This window comes from Fukomys damarensis, unplaced genomic scaffold, assembly GCF_012274545.1.
Source record: "Fukomys damarensis isolate Sample0158 unplaced genomic scaffold, DMR_v1.0_HiC HiC_scaffold_19, whole genome shotgun sequence".
Taxonomy (NCBI): domain Eukaryota; kingdom Metazoa; phylum Chordata; class Mammalia; order Rodentia; family Bathyergidae; genus Fukomys; species Fukomys damarensis.
This window is the reverse complement of record NW_022900931.1, coordinates 32,620,113-32,647,353: the sequence shown is the minus strand read 5'-3', so window position 1 is coordinate 32,647,353 and position 27,241 is coordinate 32,620,113. Positions and strand designations below refer to the sequence as shown.

General features: G+C 38.2%; 1 protein-coding gene across 2 annotated transcripts in view; it reads right to left on the bottom strand.

Annotated features, from left to right (window-relative positions):
• The window catches only part of Zeb1 (zinc finger E-box binding homeobox 1), an 83,230-nt gene that overhangs the window by 5,107 nt on the left and 50,882 nt on the right, over positions 1 to 27,241 (bottom strand). The window contains exons 2-7 of one of the 2 annotated variants that reach the window (XM_033765626.1): positions 23,005 to 23,067; positions 16,489 to 16,650; positions 13,215 to 13,417; positions 9,021 to 9,126; positions 2,579 to 4,392; positions 424 to 604 (exon numbers count right to left, since the gene is read on the bottom strand). In XM_033765626.1, the coding sequence (XP_033621517.1) occupies positions 424 to 604; positions 2,579 to 4,392; positions 9,021 to 9,126; positions 13,215 to 13,244 (2,131 nt within the window). In that variant the 5' untranslated portion in view covers positions 13,245 to 13,417; positions 16,489 to 16,650; positions 23,005 to 23,067. The remainder of the gene's footprint in view (positions 1 to 423; positions 605 to 2,578; positions 4,393 to 9,020; positions 9,127 to 13,214; positions 13,418 to 16,488; positions 16,651 to 23,004; positions 23,068 to 27,241) is intronic. The other variant, XM_033765627.1, reaches the window with a different exon arrangement.

The window sequence follows — 27,241 nt, the reverse complement described above, 5'->3', positions numbered from 1 at the left end:
TTGATAGACAGGCGACTGATACAGAGCCCATGACCTGTCAGGACAGGAAGCTGCGCATCAGTGAAGCAGCTTTTTCTTCTATGAAGCTAGGTCCTGTCTCCTATAGCTTCTTCCAACTGGCCACATATTTTTATTAATGGATACTGTATTTTTATCAATACAGTATAAACTTCATTAAATCCATGTCGACAGAATAAATCCATGCCAATGTAAATAATTAAGCTATTGAAGGAACAGAAAAAGCACCCCCCCACCAAAGGGCACAGAGCTTGACTGCTACGTAGAAATGGGAAGACAGGTAAAAGTGATGAAATTCAAAAAGGGAAAACTTCTAAGAGCTTTAGCTTTTAACTCAGCATTTCAGCATATCATCTCCAATCATATCACAGCCACTTTAAAAATGACCTGTGTTCACTGACCTACCTGTGTGTTCATATTTATGTCTCAGTAATGAGCTACTCTTCTGAAAAATCTTATCACACAAGTCACAAGCGTACATCCCGTTCTCTGTCTTCCGCATTTTCTTTTTAGGTGGCGTGGAGTCAGAGTCATTCTGGTCTTCCACAGTGGACACTCCTTCTGAGCTAGTGTCTTGCCTTTCATCCTAGGAAAAAAAGGCTTCAAATTAAAATTCAATTTCATATTAAAACATAAATAAGAAATGTAAATAAAGTAGAGGTGAAAACTCCGATTTATGCTTCCCACCACCCAACCACAAGTACACCGCTCATCACCACAGGCAGCTGCAGCGGAGCGAGCTCCACTGTAACAGTGAAAAGGAGCTAAAAAGAATGCAACTTGTGTACTTGGTTTGTGATAAATCTGCAGAAAGCTTTAACCTAAGAGTTTGCTAATTGCTAATTTCTAACTGCATTATTTTCCTTTGTTTTTCATTCTGGATTTCACTATACAAAAAAAAAAATAAGATTCAGCTTTTTAAAAGTTGTCTTTAAATGATACTTTCTGGGCCTTCTAAAGACTGAACCAGTGCTGTGGTCTCCCTGAAAAGAGGTCGACTCTCCACTCTGATGTGAGGTGAGCAGCAGCTTGCAAGGGTCCATGTGGTTGAACAGCACTTGTCAGAAGGAACCTTTAATGCCAGCAGAATGAAGTATCAGGCACTCAGGGAAGTAATCTGGCAGGAGGCTCAACTGTAGATAGAATACTGCCTGGAGACGGTTACAGAACTAGGACAACTCAGTTCTTTGTGCCCTTTTCTAGAGTTTTCCATTCTGTTGCCTCTAAACCTACAAATTTGCTACAAGTTCCAAGTTCCCCAGATCTCTTCTGGCTTTCTTAGGCAGGAGCGATGCAGCCATTTATTGGGGTCACTGTGTGCTGCCATGGACGCTGAAGGAACTCTGCTTTCCTTGCATTCAGTCTAGTCACATGATTATGTGGAAGTTAAAAGTGGCTCTTTTTAAATTTATTTTTACTTTTTTTTTTTTGTTTTTGAGACAGGGTCTCACTATGTAGCCCAGGCTGGTCTTGAACTCAGCGATCCTCCTGGCTCAGCCTCCTGAGTGCTGGGATTATGGGAGTGCGCCACGACACCTGGCAAAAGTGGCTCTTTTTTTAAATTCAAAAGTGTGCAAAGTGTTCGATTCACTGAAGATTACAATGAATTCACTAGTTGTGTGCAAGTTTTTTTTCCAAGAGTTATTACAATTTCAGGGAACTCAGTAGCCACATTAGGGGAAAATAAAAGCAACAAAATACATATGTGATAGGATATTGCTATTACAGTCGGTACCTCTTATAACAAGTATTTGCTTTAAAGATCAAATATTAATTTCTTATATTCATTACATCCAATCAGGAAATGATGGGGAAAAAAGTAAGATATGAAGGTTAGTGACATGAAAAGAAATCCTAGACAATGAGACAAAATAGCTACACAACACAGCTGTATCCGAAGTGATCTTGGAGATTTGGAAAAAGTTAAAGAGGGGCTGGGAATTTAGCTCAGTGGTGCCATGTCTGCCTCGTAAGCACAAGGTTCTGAGTTTGATCACCAGTACCAAAAAAAGGAAGAGAGAAATTCATTGCCATGTTTCCTCATACATTAATTATGACTGAAAATGGTTTTTTTCACAGCTAATAAAAGGATCGATAAACTAGCTGAGTTCTATGCATACTTATTTAATTAAAGCCTTTTATAGATGGAGGCATTGGCACAAAAGAGTGGTAGCTGAATCTGAATTACAGTCAAGAAAGGGAAAATGACCACAATCAGGAAGAGACTATTATTAATTTGGGGAGTTTAACTGTGTAAGAAGAGAAATCCAATTAATAAGTATCCCAAATTTTCTTTTCTCTTTTGTTTCTAATCTCAGATAGGTATTTGTGAAACATATGTTCACAGCACAGTAACACATTAAACTTTTTGATGCTAATACCTTGAAGTCACAAAAGCTAAAGCAAACATTGATCTATTCCTTTTATTTTTCATTCCTTTTAAATATGACAGTTTCTAACAACCTAGCTGACCCTACAGTGACTGAAATTTTTTTAATTACAAACCTTTAACTGAAGTTAGTCAAGCTAGCATTTTAGGAATGGACAGGGATGTGTTTACCTGATTTCCATTTGGCTGGATCACTTTCAAGGGTGGTTCCTGGACGGCAGGGCTGACGGTCGCTGAGTATGTGTAAGCCACCTGGGGAATCAGAATGGTCTGCTTATTGGCAGCGAGAGCTCGTAAGCATGGAACACTGTTCTGGTCAGCAATGGCCACAATTGTGGGCAACTGGGCAGTGACTGTAGGTATAGCGATATTTATGGGGTTGGCACTTGGTGGGATTACATTTACAACTGGTTCTGAGTCTGTAACACAAATGTCCTTTTGTGGCTCCTTTTTTGCACAAGACAAGTTCAAGGGTTCTTCTTGGACAGAATAAACACTGTTCTGGTAAACACTAGTGATGGTAGACCTTTCCAGTAATTCTCCCTGCTGCTTTGGTAGTGAAAGATCGAGAGGTTCTACTTGGGGCTCTTCTTGCGCACCCTCTGCTGCATAGGGATAGACCTGCGTGTTTCTGGCTGAGGAAAGGTTCAGAGGTGATGGGGATGGTGTACTGCTTCTGGAACCATTCGTGGCTGAGCCCACGGGGGGAGCTGGGGAGGGTGTTGTCTTCGGAGGACTCTGCAGAGTTGTTTTGCTGTCCTGGGGTTGTTCCTCTGCATTTGCAGACTGTGGCTGATCATCGTTCTTTGCAGGAAAATTTATTTTGTCTGGTTCAGGAGAAGATGGTTCAGAAGACTGCACTGAAATCTGTCCAGCTTGCATCTTTTCAAACCACTTTTTAACTACATCCAGGGGTAGGTTTACAGAATCAGCAATTTTTGAGAGCTCTTCTGCACTTGGTTGTGCATTCAAAGCATAATAGGCTTTTAGGAGAGACAAGAGGTTCTTTAAAGGTGGCTGGTTGGGAGACAAATTGCCATCTCCAGTACCTGATGAAACAGAGGACTCGGACTTCTCAGCCTCTGGGGCAGGGAGTGGAGCAGGCCTAGCAGGCTGCTTTACATCATAGTGCTTTAATTCTGGAAGTGCAGTAAGGTCGCCTGGACAATCATCACACAGAAGACAAGTGCTATCACTCACTTCCCCATCGAAGCTTTTGTCCTTCTCAGATTTAACAGTAAGATCTTCTGGTAACTTTTCGCTTTTGCAACTGTTTGTGGGGACTGGGTTTTCTTTTTTCAAATTCTGAGGAACAACTTGAAGTTGGCTAGGTTGCTCAAGACTGTAGTTAATGATAATTTTGGTTGTTCCATCTTGATCAACCAAAGGAAGACTGATGGCTGAAATAACAGAATGACCACCTTGTTGTATGGATGAAGCACTGATTGTTTCTTGTTCTTTGGATGCAAGATTGGCTTGATTATTCTCCAAAACTTGTCTTATTACATTACCATCTACTGCCACTTTAAGTACATTCTGAATATCACTTAAATTGATACTTATGGGAGAAACCAAACCAACTGTTGGCAGCACAACAGCTTGCACCACACCCTGAGGAGAACTGGTTGCCTGCAATGGGCCACCACCACTAAAAACCCCATTTTGTAAAGGGGTTGAACAGTTGATTCCTGAAGCAACCACTATGGGTTTGAACTCATAATCCACAGGTTCAGTTTTAATTTGGTTTACAGAGAGTTGCTCTTGAAGGGGTCTATTCTCTATTTTTTGCCTTATCTGTGGCCGTGTGGGACTCCCTGGTGATGCCGAGAGAGACGGTGAGGAACACTGCGATGTCTTGAGTCCCGTTCTTGGTCTCCCGTTCACAGGCAGCAAGCTGATACACTTCTTACTGCTTATGTGTGAGCTATAGGAACCAGAGTGAGAAAAACGTTTCTTGCAGTTTGGGCATTCATATGGCTTCTCTCCTAAACAAAAAAACACAGTCACTGAATTATTATGTATAAATTTGATGTATTTATATTTTACCTAAAATAAGCAATATCAACACAAAAAAGCAAGGTTACTGTGTATGCCTGTGATTTTATTTAGAATCATGACTTTAAAATTCAAATGACATACATAGTTTGAACTACACGCCCTAACCAGTCTTCGCAGCACAGGTATATAATAATTGTTCTCCCAACCTTTATAACTTCAAATAATTCTCAAATATCATGATTTAATCTTACTCCTGAAGATTTTTTCTTATTCTCTTTCATCACCCTACATAATTTTCAGTATTTCACTCTACTCAACCATCTGTAGGAGAAAGTAGTATTACGGGAAAGAAAAGTAACTACAGTCCATGATTTAACGATGAGTATCCTTGACTGATAAGAATGCTCTGCCCATTTCCATATGGTTTCATTGGGGGGATCCCCTTTCCTGAGTGGAGGAAAACTGTACTATAAGGTATTGCTATAATCATGGACTTATTAAGCTGGACTGTCTTTTATACCTCCTACCAGAAAGGTTCTAGGAGATACGTTCTAGTAGATAAGCAAAACCTCTTAGAATTTCAGTCTCTGTGAGACTGGTTATTGAGGACAGCATACGATACTCATATGAACTGGCAAGAAAAACAACATGATGTCAAAGAAACATCTTGTTTGTGAAGGCTCCCCGAGGTACGGGACATTTATTCTCCTTGACCATCAGAGATAGTGTGGCAATTTGGAGAAGTACTGAGCTAAATGGGATATTTTTCTATAAGCCTATTTTTTCATTTTAGTTAAATTTATAGTTATAGTTCGTTACATTTACAATTTATAGTTCCAATAAGTTGGGGGCTTCTGGATCTTGTTTGCCATTTATCCCTTGCACTTATCACAATACAGGTTAAAAGATGCTTATTAAACATTTTTAGAAGAGTGATGGCTAATTTCGAATTATGAAATTTGATACTGATTTGCCTACTCAGTAGTATAATAAAACTTTCTTTTAAAGAATTAGAATGAAAGCCATGAGAAAGTGAATGTAAGTGCTACTAATAAAGTAAGTTTCATGCTGTAAAGTTTAAATAGTTGTTTTCTCAGAAACGGGAATATTTGAAGAATTAGATAGTAGGAAGGGATCTAAAGAGCCTTCTAATAAGATTATTTTCCCACAGTGGATTTACTTTATATTGTCCTGACGCGAGTCAGTCTTGTGAAACCCCTGGTAATGGGGGTTCCCCACTCTACAGAAGGCACCGTGGATGTGGGGTCAGAGTTAGGCTCTGTCACGTACTGTTCTCTTGACCTCTGCCGGCCTCAGTGTGATGCTGTGCAGGCGTGGACACGTTCTCCCTGGGCTGTTCTAGGGGCGTACGAGGGGGTACAGCAAACTCAAAGTATGCACTAAGCAAATGTTAGTGAGCTTTAAACACTCCTTGCAGGACATAGTTTTCAGAACTTTACCTGCTTGTTTATCAGTATCAACGTATCCGTATCTTCCCAGTGGAGTGCCTGGGATAGGATTCAATACTCAGAATGCCGCTAGATAAAAGTGCCCCATGGAGATAAACAAGGGATGTGTTCTAGAGTATCTCTTTTAGTATTTTTAACTACTTAATAAAATTTTAGGTGAGTTACACTAGTATCTTTGCAGACACGGTAGGAAGATAAAACATTCCTAATGTAGACTATTTTATCTTTACAAACACGGAGGTCACGAATAATGGGCAAGGCGGGAGTCAGGAAGCCACCATGAGCTCCGGCTTTGCCATGTTTTAGCTGAGTGAACGTGGACAAGTCAATTGAACTCTTAAGTCTCCATTTTCTCCACAACAGGGATATAACATAAAAGACCTCTTAGTTTATTTGAGGACTATAGATGTTAGTGTAATAGAGAACTAGTGACAGCAAATAGGTATTTAATAAAGTCTGGCTTTCATTATTCTGATTGTTCGGAATTACCTTGATATTTCATCATTGCAAGTAAGAAAGCTTACAGAATAATTATTCAAAAGTCAAAGTTATTATGTTAGAAAACTGTTTATAATCTCGTAACTGTATGGTTTATACCTTAAGCTCATCAAGTAATTTACCCACTTTAAGGTTTGCAACGAGTTTAGCCTGGAGGATGTACCAGTAAGCTTCCCTCTACCCAAAGTTAGATATAACATGAGTCTTGAGCGGTTTTAGATGGCTCAGGTGGGTATTTGGATGCATCAGATGTAAATATTTTCCAGGCTAAATTTACTAAAACTGTGAAACAAGAAGTTATTTCCCAAGGAGGACCCTCCCCTATGTGCAGGTGGCTCTTTGTCTCGTCTCTGAATGGAAGTGTGGTGGCCTCCTTATCAGAGCTTGGCTCCTACATGCAGAGTTCACATGACTGAACACACCTGATTCTGCACAGGCTCATTATTAAGGTTTTATGGGTACCTGAGCAGAGCAATATCCAGGCAACTTTAGGGAATGTCAATTTGGATCTTGATCCTCCACGCCCTTTAAAAGCCCATCTGAGAAAAAAGTGTGACAGAGGTTTCCTAAGTTCAGCCCCTACTAGTTCCACACAATCTACTTACTATTAACTAATATTTTGTAAAATATATGAAAATGTTCTAGCAGTATCTTGGTGTAATAGTTTTTAAATGCTTAGTTTCAATTCTGTTTTCTTCAGGAAGCAGTTACACAGGGTTTTCAGCCTGGCACTGCACCAGTCCTCAGCTGACTCTTGGGGTAGCCCTGCTCGAAAATCTTCCCTTGGCATAAACCAGACCATCAGGGAAAGACTTGGACAGTGTTCAAGTGGCCACCCTGCAGAAATGCTTTTTCTAAATTGCACTTTGATAAAATATTGTTGGCTTCTATTAAAAATCTGATTTAAAAAAGAAAATGCTATCAAATTCTCTGCTGAATTATGTTAATGATAGTTCTGAGGATGTCTTAAGTTGTACTTTGCCCTTCTTTATGATGCTACAAAGACCAACTTTTCTGTAGACTTAGTATCTGGAAGAATAGTCTTAATTTTTCTTAAATCATTCTGAATCAATTTACCTGCTGAATTAAAGGTATACAAGCCTCATATTAGATAATTTCAAGAATAAGATATAAGCACATAATTAATGAACAGTGGAGAGCACAGCGGGAGTTTCTGTTCCACCATCTGGCACTGGCTGTTCAGCAGTGGTGCATCTGAGCTCACATTAAGGTCTTGACCACCCGGATTTACTACCTGACTGAGAATTTTGAATACTACTCCAGGATTTTGTAATTAAGTTTCAACTTCTTGTGTCTAGATGAGTACCGCAATCCTTGGTAGAACCTATGCTTCTCAAGTTTGTATCATCTGATAAATTCTACATACAGCTATAACATGAATCTTACCATTTTCTTTTTCCTTCCTTTACCTTAAACACTTTTAAAGCTCACTTGAATTAGCTCTATCTATTAACAACTTCAGTAATTTTTAGCAAATGGTAGGTGATGATAAGATTTTATTATTGATGGCAATTGTCCCATAGCACAGGAACTAAGAAACAGGATACTCTGGCAGGCTGCAACAACCTTCACTTTTCAGAAACGTTAATCAGTAGGTGGAAACAAATGCTGTTTAGGAATCTTGGTTTGAACATGTCCGAGTGGTAAGTTTAGCGTACTTATCACAGGGAGTTAACCTCAGTGAGCAATACAATAAAACCTCGAGAAGCACAATGCAGAATACACCACAGGCACCGCCAATCGCCACTTGCAAAGCCACCCAGCTGTTCTTTTGGACGGGAGGGCATTTGTGAAATGTAAATGTCAATACAACAGTTTCCACAAAGTAATAAGCAATGTCTAGACATCACTGTTTTCTCATTCACTGCTTAATTTTTCATTAAAGTAATTTATATCTGAAATAGTGCAGCAAAACCGATAAGCAGATGAACAGATTGTAGTGTGCGATGTAGGAAGCTATTAGTTGTTCTTTCTAAGCTTTAAGTAGAATCTTGAAAGAAATGCAAACACAGCCTTCCTTGTTTATCATGTTTCTATATCATCTATCACATACATTCATTTTATAATTATTTAGAAAATGATGTGGGCCAGAAAGGTGCAGATGATGGGAACGCATTTTTCTTCTAAATGCACATTAATGTTGTGGTTCTCTGCACACTCGTGCTGTCCCTGCTCACTGACTCAGCAGCACTTCTCTGAGTTTCCTGAGTTTCATTTCTCCTTTTCTCAGGTAAAGGCCACGTTCATCTCCTTATTTCCTTCTGTAAATTTTACCTCTACACAAAGGAGACAGTGAAATTAACATTCATCAGAAAACTGAAGTGACTCAGTTTATACCTGCTAAACGTGCTATATTATCTTCTGATTAGGAAATCTGGAATGGCATATCAATTTGATATACTTTAGTCAAAGTTTAAGATGCTACTACAATTTATATACAGAAAATTTCTCCATATCGGTCATTTTTTGGAAGCAAAACATTTATTGGTACATTTTAGATAATCCGTATTGGTCTTTACCCTAAAAGAAAAGCAAGCAGTTTTTGAATATGTAGGTAAATCATAAGATGTAGTAGATTACCACAGATGCTACAACATTCAGGATTGAGAAAGAGAACAAATATTTACCACTGTGAATTCTTAAGTGCTCTTTTAGATGGTGTTTGTATTTGAAAGCCTTTCCACATTCAGTGCACTTGAATTTACGATTACCCCCAGACTGTGTCACATGTCTCTGTAAGAAAGAATTGTTTTATTTTGAAAGCAAAAGACATAAGGAACATTCACATGTTAAAAATGTTTTCGGTGAGTTTGAGAACTGTTCTGTTTTTTAAAGGCCTCCATCTCTAGCAGTCATAAAACTAACAGCAGAATTATCCACCTCCACAACAGAAGGTGAGAGAGAGTGAGAAGTCTGACAGAAAAATCTCTGCTTTTTAATTTAAAGCATCAGAGCCATACTTTATTAAGCATTAATGTAGCATTTAATATAGCATTGAGTAAAAAGCAATATTCACTTTATGAGGAACTAGAGATTGTCCTGTCTAAACTCTAATTTAAAGATAGATTATTCTTGGCTTCATTTTTTAATTTAAAGCAGTTACTCATAGAAGGTCCTGAACAGAAGGGCTGAGCTTTCCCAATACTGTACCTTATCTCTTAATACACTTGGTATTTCCAAAACATACTTTAATGACTTTAAAAAACTTCAATATTTTGAGTCATGTGGATTTTTAAAAATAATAGCTTCCTTCCCGATTTACCAAAGTCTTATTTTTATATCTTTCAAAAGTATTCTGCACGCGTCGAATAGTCATGAGTACTTCTCGCATTGCACTGTATCAGATCCCTGCGTAGAAGTCTAGAAGGTTCCCTTGCCCTGAGTAGATTCCAAGTCTGGTTTCCAACCCTGTAGCCCTGAGTTTCCATGACTGTCTTTTAGCACTTTTCCAGAAGAAGCCCATGCCTCAGTCACTAAGTGATTTACCATCTTCTGCACACACATGGCTCCTCTCTGCTTCCTGGCTGTACTTTGCACTGTTTTTTATTCCCTGGGTGCATCTGCCCTTCATTCTGTTAAGATCCTGTCTGTCCTTCTATAGCATAACTCACTAGTTTCATGGCACCACGACTGGAATTTTCTTTTTTTTTCACAGTTAGAAAAGAGAATGAGTATTTATTATGTGTCAAGCCCTGTGTCACCCAAACTCATGTCTCAAGGTACCAAACATATGGTGACAACTCTCAAGTGTGTTTTCTAACCTCTGTCCTCCCCAGACTCCTGTGCCCGACTAGGCACCTGAAACTTAACACACTAACGCCAGACTATATTTCCCCCCAGCAAGTCATCTCTTTCTATAGCGTGTATCTTTCTGGAATAGCACTCGCATGTGTTTATTGCTTAGCTGTTGAACTTTACAACGCTTCTCTTTGTTAACACCCATCCATCAGGGAGCCATCTTGATATGGACTGAATTCAGCATTCTTCACTGTCTTGTCTGCCATATGAGCTGTGGCCTGGGTTACAGCAAGACACTATGAATGGTCTCCTCGCTTCCATCCTGACTCTCTTGACATATTTTCCATCCAACAGAGTTTCCTTAAAAAAATTTAAAAATCCAACATCCTTCAAAGGCTTCCCCACTATTATTATTATTATTATTATTATATTTTTTTTTGGGTTTTTTGAGACAGGGTCTCATTATGTAGTTGAGACTGAGCTGGAACTCACTATGTAGCCTAGGTTGGTCTCGAACTCACAGCACTCGCCTGCCTCAGCCTCTCGAGTGCTGGGATTACAGGCGTGCGCCACCACGCACGGCTCCCCGTTACATTTTAGAATAAAATGAATACAAAAGAAACCTATATATATAAGGCTTCTAGCATGTGTCCGCAGGACCTCTCTGGTCTCAGTCTTCCCCTGCATTCTCACTGGCCTTCTGGCTGTTCCTGGGATGTGCGAGGCAAGTCTCTACTCAAAGCTTTTTTTTTATTATTATTTTTTCTTTTTTGAGAGGAGCCATGTGTGTGTAAAAGATGGTAAATCAGGGACTGAACTCAGGTCCTTGGGCTTGCGAGGCAGGCAGTGGAACCGATGAGCTAAATCCTCGGCCCTGCTCAGGGCTTTTTCAGGTTTCATGCTATTCCTTTTCACTGTAAAGCCCACCCACAGCGTCCCAGGACCTCTTCATCTAATGCTGTTGGACACCAGCTCAGATGCCCCATTTCCCACGGCTCTCTAAGAGCTGGCAGCTTTCCTCACTTCCTATCTCTCCTTCTGCTCTTTTACTTTTCTTCACACTTCACACATTTTCCTTGTTTTGTATCAGCCACTAATGTGTGCCGCCTTGGTCAGGACTTTGTCTTTTCCATGCTTGTTCCTTCATCATCCAGGACAGGGTGTGACACACAATGGAAACACAGATATCTATTGAAAGAACAAATCAGGAAGACATAGATGTGCTTGTGGTTGTAGTCACAGTACTGACTTCAGTGGTCAGCGAGACAGACATTCCAGCCTGCAGCTTGCCGTCTCGCCATGTTTCCCTGACCTCTCAGCTACACCTCATTACTTGCACCCGCATTTATCACAGCTCCTTCCTGACTTCCTCTGACTCGCGGTTTATATAAGGTGTGATAAAAATGAGTGCTTCCATTGAGAAACCGTATTACAGTACAGATGACTGCGCGGCCTCCAGTCCCCATTTCAGACACACCGGTCCCATCATTCCTGTCCGTTCCTGCAGCAGCTCTGGAGTGCTCTTTTGTACGAGTCTTTAGTGGTCCTGTCCTGCTGCCTGGCTGTACTGAATCTATTCAGATATTTACCTTTCATGGTCATCTTGACTTGGCAGAAAACCTGGAAGCCACACAGTACCAGGTCTGGTGAATACACTGGACGAACCCACAATATAATGTCTTTATGAGCCTGCCTTTCAGCTTGACAGAGACATTAACCGAATATGTGATCACACCTAATAAAGACACTCCAGGAAAGCATCAAGAACTATAAGTGTATTCGAAGAGAGGGGGATCATAGTGTCTTCCTAAGACAGATTTTAAAATTTAACATTCACTGTATTTTTGATCATTGCTTGTATATAAAACCTACTTTTTGTACCCACCAAAAACATCATCAGAGTGAGGAGCCTTCACGATCTTCAGAGATTTGTTTCTTAAAATACTGGCATTTTCTCTTCTCACTACTGGTCCTTTCCTTTGACAAGGCCACAGGGTGTAGTGAGAATGTGGTGGGAGCTTGCAGGAGTGTCTGCCCGCCAAGGCCCTGTGAGCCTGTCTACACTGTGGTCTGTGGGACCCACAAGCACTGCGATGCATGCGGGAAGGAGGTGGCATTTGTCCCACGGTCCCTTCTCTGTGTCAGCATTCCCTCCAGGTCTCTCCCTTGTCCAGGGCTCCTTCAGGGATGCACCCCTGAACTATGGCTGGAAGTTGTGGTCCTGCTCTCCTGCCACTCCCATCCCCACCGTCTTGTTCTTTTGTGAGTGTTTTGCCAGATTTCTGAGGAAACAGGCTGTTCATTCTTTATTCTGTTTAGTTTAGTCAGCCTCCTTAGCAAGGGGTCTAACTGGTTTTCTACAGAATATGTGACTTATATTACGTACTTACACAGTGCCGCGTTCACACAAATTCAATGTATTGGTATTCATAACTCTGACATGAGGCTGGACATGTGCCCCAACCCCGGCACACACCCTGTGCGACTGAGACAATCGCTATTAATTTGTTGACAGCTGACAGTTACCAGAAACTTATTAAAAAAGACAACTGCTAAACTTCCTTATCTTGATATAGAGTCAAGAATTTAAGTGTAACTTATAGTTACAAACCATTTGAAACCTAACTGCAAACTAGATTCTTAAAGGAGGCAGCTTCCCTCATAATAAGAAAAATAAAACTACAGTAGTTTACACTGAGCCTAAATAAAGCAGTCACTGGGTCAAAGAAAATTATATTTAAAAAAAAGTCTTCTCCATTTGGTTAGTATCAAGTCTTGTGACTTACGTAGCCAGTATTTATTTTCTCACACCGAATATTTTAATAGAATGTGATTTGAGATCTTCTAAATTTGGAGTAGTATCTATTATGAAATAAACAAAATAAAAAAGCAAAAATGGAAAGGACCATACCAGAAAAAGAAAAAATTTAATCACTTTCATTTCTTATTTTCCTAAGACTGCAGATAAGATGGTGTCTCTACCACATCGTTTTAGCTCTTAAGTATACTAAAATCCTGGCCTTTCTTTAAGAGTTGAATTTCCAAAACTTTGGAGGCAATGAACTCCAGGCGATCTCACTTACTTGATCTCTTCCTGACTTATGTGATGTCATGTGACGTTCAAGTTGGGTTCTGTATGCAAAGGTGTAACTGCACAGGGAGCAACTAAAGTTATCTTCATTCTTCTCATGGCGATATTTAATGTGTTCTTTCAGAGAGGTAAAGCGCTTATAGCCTCTATCACAATACGGGCAGGTAAGTAACTGAGAAAATGCATCTGGTGTTCCTGTAAAGGAGATTATATATTATAAACTCAAAGCATTCAGAAAATGCTACCAAAGTTAACACTAAGTTCCTATGCTAGGTGCCAGATACTGTGCTACCCACTTTATATCTGATCCTCAAAACAATACAATATTCATTTCCATTTTACAAAGGAGAAAACACAAGGCTCAGAAAGGTTAAATAGCCTAAAAAGTCAGAGTCGGTGAACAATGAAGCCAGATTCAAACACAGGATGACCTTCAAGGCCTCTACCTTTTTCACTAATTACACAGTAAAGGAGGAACTATACATAGAATCCACTGGTAACAGTTGTTGTCATCATTTATTTAATGTTTATCTTAAGCATTTGAAGATGTACTACATAGGCAATATTTCTGAGTTTCCCTTCCGATGAGATGTGGCCACATGACTGACTTCAGACCAAAAAGAAAGTGTGTGCGTTGTGGGTGAGGGTGGTGGCGATGGGGCCAGATCTAGGCCTGCCCGTAAGGGCCTCCTGGACCTGACTCTTTCCCCTATCAACACAGTGACAAGCTTTCTACATAATTTTTTCTGTATATATGTAATTTCAGAAAACAAAGGTATCTCCACATACTCCATAAACATATACAGTATTCCTCTATTAGAGTTCATGTCTGTATAAATTAAACGTCCTGCTTAAACAGCAGCCTGCCAGTCACAGATTGAATGCCTGAGCTCTAAACAGCTACTCAAATATACGTGGACATGCAACAAATATATAAATAAAATGAAACCCTCAAAGCCCCAAAATTTATAATGTTATCTTTTGTTATTAGCTAGCAAGGCACAATGAACCAGAAGGCTTTCCATTGAGCATCTTATCTGGGGAGGACATGTCAAATTTTGTCCAGTACAGATTTCCTCTTTTTATAGGCCAATGGGAGTCAACACTGGACTCGCCCCCCGCCCAGAATGCCTAGTCTGGCTTACTGCTTTGGTCGTTACAATGGCAAAAGCCAGAGGCTGCCAAGGTGGGGGTTCCATCAATGTCATGAGATCCCTTTAATCAAATGTTCCTCCTCCAAGATCACAGAGCTGCCTGCTCTCATTTTGTCTTTGTCTTCATGATTGATCCATGTAATTAATAAAACATTAATAATCTGTAAAATGATAGGTTGCTCATGATATTTTAATAGCAAGTTATTTTCATCAATCAGTATCTACTAAATTTTCCTACACATATAAGATATGAATTTATTCTTGAGACAGGGTCTTACTATGTAGTTGAGACTGCCCTGGAACTCACAATGTAGCCCAGGCTGATCTCAAACTCACAGTGATCCTCCTGCCTCAGCTTCCCGAGTGCTGGGATTATAGGTATGCGTCACCATGCCTGGCTGAATTTATTCTTTTAAATCACTAGCATAAAACAAAAGTGAAACTGAGTATTTGGAACAAACAGAATAAGCAGGTTTAAAAGGCAAGTGAAAGTTTTTATTTCAAAAATATAAAAATTCATTAAGATTCATATTGTAATTAAGGTTTGCTATGCAGGGGAAATGTTTCTTTTCAGATTGACAAGAAACTTAAGGTAGTGACTCAATGCTACTAAAAAACCTGTATCTGACCATTTTTAAACTGCCTATAATTTCTTCAAGTATATGTAACAATATTATTTTTTACAACAAAATTCTTAAAATTTTCTAGATTTCTGTTATATAGTATAATTTTCTTAATATAAAACTTATAATATTTAATATAAAACTTCTGAAAAGTCCCTTATATTTGTTCTCCAATGATTCCAAAGTTTTGATTATTCAACCTGCTGGTGTTGGTTTGCTTATATATAGCTTATTGAGGGTAACATGCAAGGAAGTGTGTTTAATCTAATGTGAATTAAAAACTAAGAGCTTCTGAAGATGACTTTAAATGTACAGCTACTAGTGAAAGTACCTACACTAGAATACATTATTAGTCTTTAACAAAGTTATGCTGTAAACCTGAAAGTGTTAAATTAGCAACATATTCTATAACTCAGATGTTGTACTAGTTCAGAACGGTGAGCTCCGATTTGTATGAGTTGATCTGCACAGACTGATGTTAGCAGGTGCCTCTGACAACACAGCTTTACATTCCGTTGCCCCTCGCACAAAGGCTTTTGTGGGGTTGTTCTGTGATGTATGTGTGCCCACATATTTAAAATTTTCCATGTCCCTCTCAGTTTTATTACAATCTACTGCTTCTTCTGGTGAAACGGTGATATATTTTCTTTAAGAGAAACAACACCGAGAATGAAGCAGGTATGTTAGGGATTTACAGCATTGTGCAGACTTCCAAATGCAAACTGACCAACAGAACACTAGTGATCTAGCTGCCCTGCAGTGACCCAGGGCAATAATCTGCATTCTTTAAAAATGAACCTGTTTGGCACAGTAGAGGAAACAGGTCTGCAGTGTCCTAGTTCACAGATTTGGTTTTGGAAAATCTTATCCATTTAGAATGACATTCATTTATGCTCTTTTTCATAGCTGCTTCCTTATTTAGTGATCAAAATGTTATTTACATGTACGAATATGCCAAGATAAACCGCTATTATGTAAATTAATATGTACTAATAAAGAGTTGACCGTCATGGATTCTATTCTGTACTTTATATAGTATTTCTCAATTTCTCTAAAAATTTCAATTGATTTTTTGAATATTAAGCTAAATCTATCTATGCACCAAGAAATCCTGAAAAAATAAAGCAAGACTTAGGATATTAGCAATTCACAAAGTTTTAAACATTTTAAGTACCTTACTAGTCTTGGTATAGATCTTACATAAAATTTCTTAGTGTAACATGCTGTTTATTATGCTTCAAGGGGGCAGAATAACATTCTTTTCTGAAGTATCTCAGCATTTTTATTGTATTTATACACCAAGTGTTCACCATCAGAGTAGGCTGAAGCAGATACAAAAAAACTATTGTTTTCAAATTGGTGAACTTTCAACCAGACAACCATGTTTTGCTAGCCAAAGGAACTGAAAAAAGGGGATGGAGAGAGAAGAACCTGGAGGAGGACAGGGAGAGAGAGACAGAGAGAGAAAGAACTGTTAAGGTGCAGCTACCATTCTCATCATGACCACTGGCTTCTGGCGTGCCCTGCCTCTGGTCCTCTTCAGGTGCCTCAGGGTAGATGACAGCCGTGTCTTGTTGTTGTAGGAACTCTTCAACATTAGGGTCATGGTTTTGCTCATTTTCTGCATCTGAGTCGCATTCATCATCTTTTACTGAAAGAAATGAATGCTTTATAAATGACAATTTTACCAAGTTGTTACAAAGTTTTTCTAAATAAGAAATTATTTGAGAAAATACAAAATCGTTTTTTAAATAATAGAAAATATTTACTGAAGAGTAAAATGAACTTTACTCATTTTTTTGCAATCTATTAAGTGCTTTTGGGGGAGGGGGTTGGTACTGGGGATTGTGCCTGGGGCTACATCTCCAATTACTTAATTTTATATTTTAAGTTCTAATTTTGAGACAGGGGCCACTAAACTGCTAAGTTGCCCAGTCTGGGCTTGAACTTGTGATCCTGCCTCAGCCTCACAGAGTGCTGGGATTATAGGCATGTGCCATCATACCAAGATCCTTTTGCTTTATATATTTAAAATGTTATAAATGTTGGAAATTCCCACATTATCCCTTTTAATCCTTAAGATTATACTTCTATTCCATGTGTCTGATAAATAAAATACAAAGTAATATGGTTGACTGAAATCATTATTCTTAATGATAAAAGGAAAAAAGAACAGTTCTCAAAGACCACCTTCTTAGCAACCTATCAAAGTATTATTCAAAGTTGCACTTTAAATCTGAATCATTCCCGTATGAACCAGTCTTTCAGTTATGTGAATTCTCAGAAAATAACTTTAAATGATCTTTAGTTAAGACTTCTAACAAGAAGATATCAAATCACATAAATACGAGTTGATTTTCACTTCCGTTAGACTTTCTATACAAACCAATTCCTCCTTTATTTATGCCTTGTAGTGCCTAACTGGGATTAAGGCAGGTCTGTTTCTTATGGAGTGAGAAAGGGCTGGAGATAACAGACAGCCCAGTGCTCTCGCTGTGGGAGGGCTGCCCAGAGAGCCACGCCGTCCCTAAAGCAGTGCCGCTGAACTGTGGCCGCCCACTTCCCCGGGTTGGCTCTAGGAGCCTGTGGGCTACAGCTGTGCTAACTGCACCAGGTGGAGGACATGACTCCCAAGTGCCTCACGGCTGACTTCACAGGTCCGAGACTGAACTGTCAGCTCTAAATTAATAAAACGGCACTTCCTGGTAGACTGAAACTAGGCCAAATGAAAATGGTGATGTATGGGCAACTTTCTGTTTGACGGTTACTAAAACAATCTTGCCAAATCTACCCAGTAGTGTAACTGAGCTCCTCAGATGGTTGCTGTTTAAAATCTCAGAATCAGTAACATTGGTTCGTAGAGATTTTACGTTTTCAGTAACACCTCTAACTATCATAGGCTGAAAAATGTCATTTGTCATTAAACCAGGGCTGCTGAATCCAGAAGCATGTGAAAACTTTAAGAGGAGAGCTGATAACTGCTGGTTTAGGGGCTCAATTTCCAGATCCTCAATGTCATTAAAAGGGCTGCTGAATCCAGAAGCATGTGAAAACTTTAAGAGGAGAGCTGATAACTGCTGGTTTAGGGACTCAATTTCCAGATCCTCAACTTCCAGGCATACTTTTGGCGGTCTGAAGGTTCTTCTCTCTACTCTCCCTTTTCTACAGTATTCTTTCTTCACATTTTCTTAGGAAAAATAGAAAAAGGCATATCCCTCCACTGATGTGCTCTATTAATCTATTACACTAATGAAGGCCTGTCCCTCCATTGATGTGCTCTATTAATTTGGTATACTGCCAGAGTATGGAAGAAGAAAAGTTCGAAATAGTAACTGGGGAGTTTTCCTTATTGACTATTCAAAGCAGCATAAAACCATTATAGGTCTTCCAGTCTTTCCTATTTACAAGCATTTCTATTAAGCATGGCAAGTGAAATGGGGGTAGTTTATTTCCAAATCAACTATATAATAATGTGGACAGAAGAAGTGAGGAAAATTTTCTTTAATGCCCTCATGTGCTGTACACCTCCTATTGCTAAACAGCTCACTGCCCATCAGAATGATGAAAGGAAGGAAGAACGTACTGAAACATCTTCCACCACCAGCTGGGAAAACGAGCACTGCTGAATAGCTAAAGCAGTGACGTCAATGGCATTGAGTCTGCTCACTGCAAATTCAGCCTTTCAAATTAAACCAGATAAAACTCATGAATGAAACTTATATTTCATGTGATTTCTTAGAGATTCCCTATACTCTTATTTGGAAAAACATTTTTACTCAAATTATTATAAAAATGTTTTTCAATTTAGAAATTTTCATCTCATAAAATGTTAACATTTTCTACATCTGAGTAACATGAAATAGACACATAGACATAATGTATATATTGTGGGTAGCTTAACACACTGCTGCTGCTGGAATGAGTTTTAAAATAGCATACACTTTTCAGAAATACATAATCTATTTCATAGATGATACAGTATTTGCTTCTTCATTATCTGTGTAGTAAGTGATTCCAAATATACACATTTGGAGATAGATTTTTATAACTAAAAATTAGATCTACAACAGCTTCATTACTAATTTGTTTTTATATTTACATTTTATGTTTTAAATTTATAATTTAGATATTAACTCATTTCCTCTTGAAGAAATTTTTCTTAAAATGTATACTAACAGCATACATACTAATAGTAAATGTATACATTATTTGATTGAAAAAATAAGGACACACATTTTTTTCCTTACAGATAGTCTGGTTTGACCAGGGTAGTGGTAATACATGTCTTTGCTAGTTACATTATTAGGCTGAAATTTTCCAGGTATTAGGTGACACAAGGAATTGATAAAAAAAAAATAGTGCATGTAGGAAAACAGAAGATTTTTCAATAGAAAATGTTTTGGAAAAAATACTGAAATTAACTATATTTCAATTTCTCCAAAAAGTTGCCTCTTCTTGAGGACAACACAAAAAGCCCAAACAGGTATAATTAGTCCATTGGTGAGAAGTTTTCAGCAAGCTTTTCTGGTGCACATCCAGAGAATGAGAGAGCGAATAGATCTAATGACCAGCAAACAAATCTACCTGTAAATAAGGTGGCTTTGAATTTGTTTTCAATAAAACTGAAGGAGTACTGAATTGTTAGCCACAGGGTATTAAAATATTTGTATTGATGAATAACTATAACTAAATATTGGCATATAATTCTGAAGATGTACAAAAAATTGAGACAGTTATAACAAATTTTTCATTTTGAGAAACTATTACAGTGCTAAACAAAAGTAGAAGCAATGTTAAATACTTTTACAAGTTAATATTACATAAAGTAAATGAAAACTACTTTTGCTCATTTAATCTCATTTTCAACACGTTTCCTTTAACAAATATTTACTAATATGTGTAATTAATGTGATCAACTGTGATAAATCCATTCTTTAAACCTTGATTCTTCTGATCCCTGGAAATGAAAGAGAAATTTCAATTTCATTTTATATATGTATCCTTCTTATAATGAAATGTTAAGTTGATCAAAAATACCTTCAAGCAAAAATATATATTGTCAGTATAAAATTCTATAGGATATATAAATGGCAAGCATGAGTTCAAGGAGTAAACACTATCCTATCACATTTCTGGTTCTACCAGGTTATTTTAACAAATGAATGACAAAGTGTTAAGTTGCTATGGATTTCACAGATAAGAATGATGTTAAAATTGGCAATTATTTTTAATATGCTAGAAATTGTTACTGCTTGATATAAAGAAAAATTTTATATGTGCAGTAAGAAGTTTGCAAGGCAGTGTAAGATCAGGTTACACACTATAACATCTGGGTGACACAGTAACTCCTAGGGTTGTTGTGAGGACTGAATTAGTATAGTAACGTGCTTATTAGTACTGTGCTGGACATGTAGTAAGTGCTATATAATTGTTAGCTGTTTTCCTTAAAATGGTCCTGCAAAGTGAACGTCATAATTTCACAATTAACATTTTTCTCAATAGAAATTAGGACTGGATCCAAGATCCAATGGGGAAAAAAGTAAGTACTACTAGAGCAGACAATTTGGTATTAGGCTTCTGGGATCAAATCCTGGGTTCTTTCCATTAAACTACCCTGTCTCCATGAACCCACATTTACCAAGGCCAATTTCAAGCGGAAACCCAAATTTGTGCAGTTTTATCTCAAAATTTAACATATTGAACATATTGCAAAGTAGACATCATGAAAAGGTCAATTACAAAGAAATTTCCTGGTCTTAAGATTAATCCACTTATATATTTAGGCACTAGATGGGCAAATACATAGAAATACATAATGGTAATTTAGATTTCTTTTAGATAGGAGGAGATTCAGAGCTGATTGTCAAAGTACAGAATTCTGACACTATAATCCCTCAACAAAGTGTAGAACTACAGGACTGTAAACCACAAAGTAGACACCAGACATGTCATATAAAGACTACCATTTTTTATTTAGCCATATATATAAATATAAAATATATGTATATGTGTGTGTGTGTGTGTGTGTTTGGAAATATATTTCTGTGCTTGCTTCCTCCCTCCAATCTTTACTCTCCACTTTTGAGATTTTGTAAAGCTGCTAACTGTATAAAGGGGCTCAGAACAAAGAATGTTTTGGGTGAATATATCACTCTCTGAATACTAAGCTCAGCCTACAGTTCTCTTAACTTCATGAATAGCAAGAGGAAGTCAGCTACAGAAAAGATCTGACAAAGTTCTGAACTAATGATAGTGACCTTTGTACTATGTTTTTGTCAGCAGGTTATTCCATAGAAGTCAAGGAAATAACAAAAGCAGAGGCAAAACCCAATTTTATAGTTTAACTGGAGCTTTCTCAAGTATCTGCTTGCTCTCTCTTCTCTTGTCCCAGGGGAGTTAAGGCAAGAGGGAGCATTTTCCTGTGGGGGTGGGAGAGGCCTTACATTTTAGTAGCAACTTCAGGGATTAAAGGTTACTGTGCCTTACAGATGTGTTTTTTAAGGAAAATTTATGTATTACTCCATATTTCAAGCTGAATTAATTTATTTTTATAACAGAACAAAACTGAGATCAAATATTGTAAACTTGGAACTACGAATGTTTTATTTGATCATTTTTTTTTTTTTGCCTAGAATGGCAAATGGTTTAAAACTCTGGCAATACAGTATTTACAAGCCATCAAAGTTTTAATATTAGATAAGAGTAAAAATATCATTCTTTTGTGCTTATTAATATTATTGGTTTAATAACAAGTATCCAGTTTAAATATTTTATATACTCTTTAGGTTATATTTGATAACAAGTATACCTGAGTACATTATTCATGCATGTTACACACAACCCAGTTAAGGAAAGAATGTAAGATCTTAGGCTATAGCACCATAAATTATCACATACTCCACTATTAATTAATTTAGAATTCACTTTTAATCAACAAAGATTCATTCTTTATTCTGTGTGACTGACAAGTATGAGAGTGCTAATATTTATACTAGAGATGAAATCTGCTTTTGATATCTATTAACCACGAACCACTAGTAGTAGTAAAGGATAATTAGTAGTGAAAGATAATTTACAAGGCTTACAAAATACTGCTAAAATGTACTGTGAAGTAAAAATCTACCAATGTTGTTAAATCATGGAAGAGAATGTTATTACACTTAATTAAAATATGATAGAAATATCTAATCTGACTGAATATATAAAATGTAACTATATTGCTTTCAAGGATAGTATTTTGAGGAAATGTTTTAATTTGGAATTCATTTTTTAAGTTTACATTTTAATGGTTCTCCCTCAGATAGGGACACCATAGCAAGTTTCTCGTGTTATCTTACAGAAGATCTGACTTAAGATTTCCACTCACTCTTGTGCTTGTTGAGTCTGATTGAATCCATTACAGAGAAAGAGCCTTAAGTCTCAGGGAGTATGAACTTTTAGTCATCTAGAGTCAAATTTCCTTGTTTACTATCATTCAACTTCATTTTGACCTTTTTAATCACAGAAATCACAAGAAAAACATCAATTCTTTTGTTTGCTGTGATATATTCATGATTCTCATCTGGTATAAAGATCATTCATGATATCTACTTGTATTTCTCTCTCCTGGGTTGTCTCATGGGCACGTCAAAGCAGACCCTGATAACTAATAGTAATAAAATTCAAATGGCTGTTAGGTGCATTTTTGTAACTTTGGTAAAATTTGTGATACAAATTCAAATAATCAAACATTTATTATTTTAGATTAGCTGTAGGTTATACTTGTTATTCTTATAGGATGGAAAATTTGCTTTATTAAGCAAATCTGTAAATGTATACTGTATTTAAAGAATATTAGCTTCTAACTTTTAGTCTAGTGCCCTATATGCCTTAATAGTTAAACATTTAAGGAGGGCAAGATAAAAGAGGAGAAAACAGACTGAATTCAGGACTTGTAAATGTAAAAACCGGTGTCACAAAAGACTTCCTTCAAAGACTGTAATATAAGAGAAAATAGTCAGAGTACCTGTACACCCTGCTTCATCTGCCTGAGCTTCAGGCCCCAGGATTTCTTGTCCTTCCTTTCCTGCTGAAATCAAAGGACAAGGGATTAAGATACATGTGTCACAAACATTTTAACTTCTAGAAATCGAAAGAGGAAACTTTCAGTTCAGACTGTATTTAATTTGGATTTTTCTTTTATTGTATAAGCACACTGGGATTTCAGCAGTATTTTAGAAGATCTCTATTTAAAGGTAGTAGGATTCTTTTTCATTTTCTTTCTTCTTTTCCAGAGCACAAATTTCTGTGTGGTAGGCATTGTGCTAGATGTTTTAGAAAGTTATTCTTAATCTCTGTAACAGTCTATCAGTTAAAAATGCAAAACAAAACTTGAAGCTTGGAAAAGTTAATGTGCCCATAGACACACAGCTCTTAGGCAGAGAAAGGGAGTTTGAATGCAGATCTGACTGACTCCAAAGCCCACTGTCTACTGTGCCTCTCCCTGCCTAGCTGGAGGATAGGAAAGTAGAGCAATGGAACACGTATCATCACAGGTATCATCAAAGTAACCAGCTGAGGCACTGTGTCTTCTGTTGCTCATTTATTATTCTCACTACTAATAAAATAATGATAAATATTTTAGATGTTTGTTATTTTCCCTTGTCATTTCAATGTTTATGAAGGGCTAAGTATAGCATTCCACATAGAACAGATTCAGAGTAATTATTTTATATTATAAATAAATCCATGCTTTGTGGCAAGGAGAAATTGTTTTGTATATTTGCATAATTATTTTAATATTTTATCAAGAACATTATGGGTGTATGAAGGAGTTAAAACTACTCCTTGAACTATAGCAGAGTAAGTGCATAATTGTGACCAGAATAGTTAAATGCTGTGCTAAAACACAATATAGTTATGCAGACCCCCATCAATTAGCACCGAACATGGCAGTCAGAAGTTCTAACTTGGGGATCCTGAAGCAGCAGAGCCCTGAGCGGCAGTAACTCAGCCAGGACAAAGTGTCAGTCTGGAAAACAACAGCTTGGGGATGCAATGAAGTGATGGAGGTTACCTGGGCACCACGGGGGAAGTGGCAGAGTTGAAAACAGGATTAGGTGATACAGAAGAAACAGATCCCACCACAAAGGAGACCACACAGGGCCACTGAGAGAGGCTGGGCAGCCACGAACTGGGAGCCAAAGTCAAACTAACAACTTTTGGGCTCGTGGAGAACTGGAGAACTCCATCGACCAGAAGAATCAACCAACCTGCAGTTGGAACCAGCAAGGAAAACAAAAGAGGGACCCTGCCTCCAGGGCCTTTCACATCAAGAGTCGGTGAGTGACCTGGGTACAACTGCCCGAATTTACTACCGTGGAGCAAGATCTGGCAAGGGTGCTATTGTAGGGAGGGCTGAGAATCTGAGCCTGGGTCCCAGGGCAGCCCTTCGACTGCCCCACTCTGCCAGGTTCCCAGGGTTGGCGAAGGAAGGACAGTCCTGGAGACCGGCAGGAGCTACAGAACAGGCTGGGAGACCCTGCTGAGAGGCCGGGCTGCGGAACACAGACCAGGCTCATGCAGTCCGAGGCCAGGTTGAGCCTGGGTCACACCGTCCAGGAAGCTCAAACTGGCGCCCTGATCCCCCTGTAAGCTGACATCTATACCCAGCACCATTCTGCGGGGGGACGGCACCTTAGACCTCCAGTGTAAGCAGAAATATCCTGCTTGAGCTTTGCTCCTTAATCCTAGGCTGAGGAAAAGAGCCACGCATCTAAAACAATAGAAAACTTTCTATTATTCTTTAGATTTGTATTGTATCTTTCATTTAAAATTTTAAAAATTATTCTGTGCTGTTTCTGCTTTTCTCCATGCTTTTCCCCGTAATTTTACTGTTCTTCCTTTATGAGTGAGTCTGTGTGTGCTTCTCTTCCGCTTGCTTTTCCCCACCCGATACAGTTTATAGAAGGTAAGGGAATTCTCTCTTATCCCTCCTACTTCTACCCATATCTCTTCACCTGACGTCTTTCTCCTGTCTTACTCATTCTTAATTTCTCTTTTCTTTCCTCTTCCTCTTTTTACTTATCTTCTTTAAAATATTTCTCTAATACTTGTTTCAGTCACAGACTTTTCCCATCTACATTTCTCACTACCAATTTTTTTTCTGCTTTCTGTTATTCCCTGTCCTAGTTACTTTTCTTGCTACTAAGACAAAATACCCAACACCCAAAGTTAAAGGAGGAAAGGGTTCTTTTTTTTAGCTCACAGTTTGCAGAGGTTTCACCTCCAAGGCAGGGTACACAGCAGAGGGCCACTGAGGAGAAACAGTCCACGGCAAAGTGGGGTAGGCAGCAGCCAGCCAGCAGTGAAGTAGCAAGCAGCAACCCTCTTTCTACCCCTCATATGCTATCCAGGCTACATGCACTTAGGGTGGAGGGCACTCACAAGCAGGGTGGGTCTTCCTGTTACCCACACTCGGAACTGTGGCTCAATAATCACACACCCTTTATCCCAGCATCATACTCTAGATCCAGCCACCCCTGAGGAGCCCCACTTAGGACTGCAGGAGGTGTTGGGGGGACACCAGACACAGCCATCACACCCCTTTCTAAATATATAACTTGCCCTACAGCACTAGGCTCCTTTGCCCCTCTCCTGTTTCCACCTTTCCATATCACAGAGCAGAGGACTTAAAAACCCAAAAGAAAAAAGTTTTTTCCCTTTTCTCTTCCCCCCTCTGGCATTACCTGGTTCCCAACCCTCTAGGCTTTAGATGATTGATTCTATAAAATTACCATGCATGTTATTTTTCACTATTAGGGCAAACACAGCCATTCCATTTAGTGCTTTTTAACTTTGAGTCAAGACTTGAGTTGTTCAGATGCTTGCACAGTAAGTGTAGATTTTTTTTCTAGGCTAAAGGGAGACCCAACACAGGATTTTATGTTATTTCTTTTTTGGAATTAGGTTTATTTGCACTCTTCAGATCTACACAATCACATTCATCACAGGGAATTTCTACCTGTACATTCCTCTCACTTCTCTTCAACCTCTCTTTCCCTTATCTATAAATCTTTACTTTCATTTTATCCTTCCTTTCTCAATTTTTACCTTTTCCTTTCCTTCCTGTTTCTCACACCAGAGAGACAACGCAATATATGTGTGTCTGATTTATTTCACTTGAGTATGGTCTCAAGGTAGATCCATTTACCTAGAAATGTCTCAAGTTTATTCTTTATGGCTAAGCAGTACTCCATTGTATATTTAAAAAAAACCCACATATTTTTTATCCACTCATCAGTTTATGGGAATTTGAGTTGTTTCTAAGATTTAGTTATTATAATCTGTGCTGCTATAAACATGGGTGGACATATGTCACTATGGCATGATGCTTTTAATTCTTTTAGGAAGATACCCAGAAGGGGAAAAGATGGGTCAAATGGTTCTTCTAATTCTTTTTTTTTTTTTTTGAGGCATCTCCACACTGATTTCCACAGTGGTTTCACAAGTCTACATTCTTGGCAACAGTGGAGAAGAGTTCCTTTTTCCTCATAGCCCTACCAGCATTTATGTTGGTTGATTTCTTGATAACAGCAATTCTTTCTGAAGTGAGATGGAATCTCAGCATCGTTTTAATTTGTATCTTTTGAATGGCCAGTGATGTTGAACATGTTTTAATATATTTACTTGCCATTTGTACTTTTTCATCTGAGAAGTACGTATTCATCTCAGACATCTATTTTTCAACTGGGTCTTTAAATTTGGGGAGTCTGATCTTTTTCATTTGAAATGTTCTAGATATTAGTCTTTCGTCTGGGGAACAACTGGTTAATTTTTTCCCCCACTGTGGGAGTTATCTAGTCACTCTGTTGTTGCTTTCTCTTGCTGTGCAAAAGCTTTTTAATAAGATGAGGTCCAAGTTGTTGATTCTTTGTAGTATTTCCTGTGTTATCAGGGTTCTGTTCATAGTCTTTTTCTGCAGCTATGTTTTCAAGAGCTCTACTTCTTCTCTCCTCCAGCAGTGTATCTGTTTTAATATTTAGATCTTTGATCCATTTCGATTTTAGTTTAGTGCACTGTGAGACAGAGGTCTAGTTTTAGTCTTTGGCATGTGGAAAGCCAGTTTTTCCAGCACCATTTATTAAGGCTACCTTTCTTCCAGTGAATGTGAGTGTGCTTGGGGTTGCTTCTGCATCTTCTAATCCACTCCAAAGATCCTCACATCTTTTTTTTTTTTTTTTTTTTTTTTTTTTTTTTTTTTT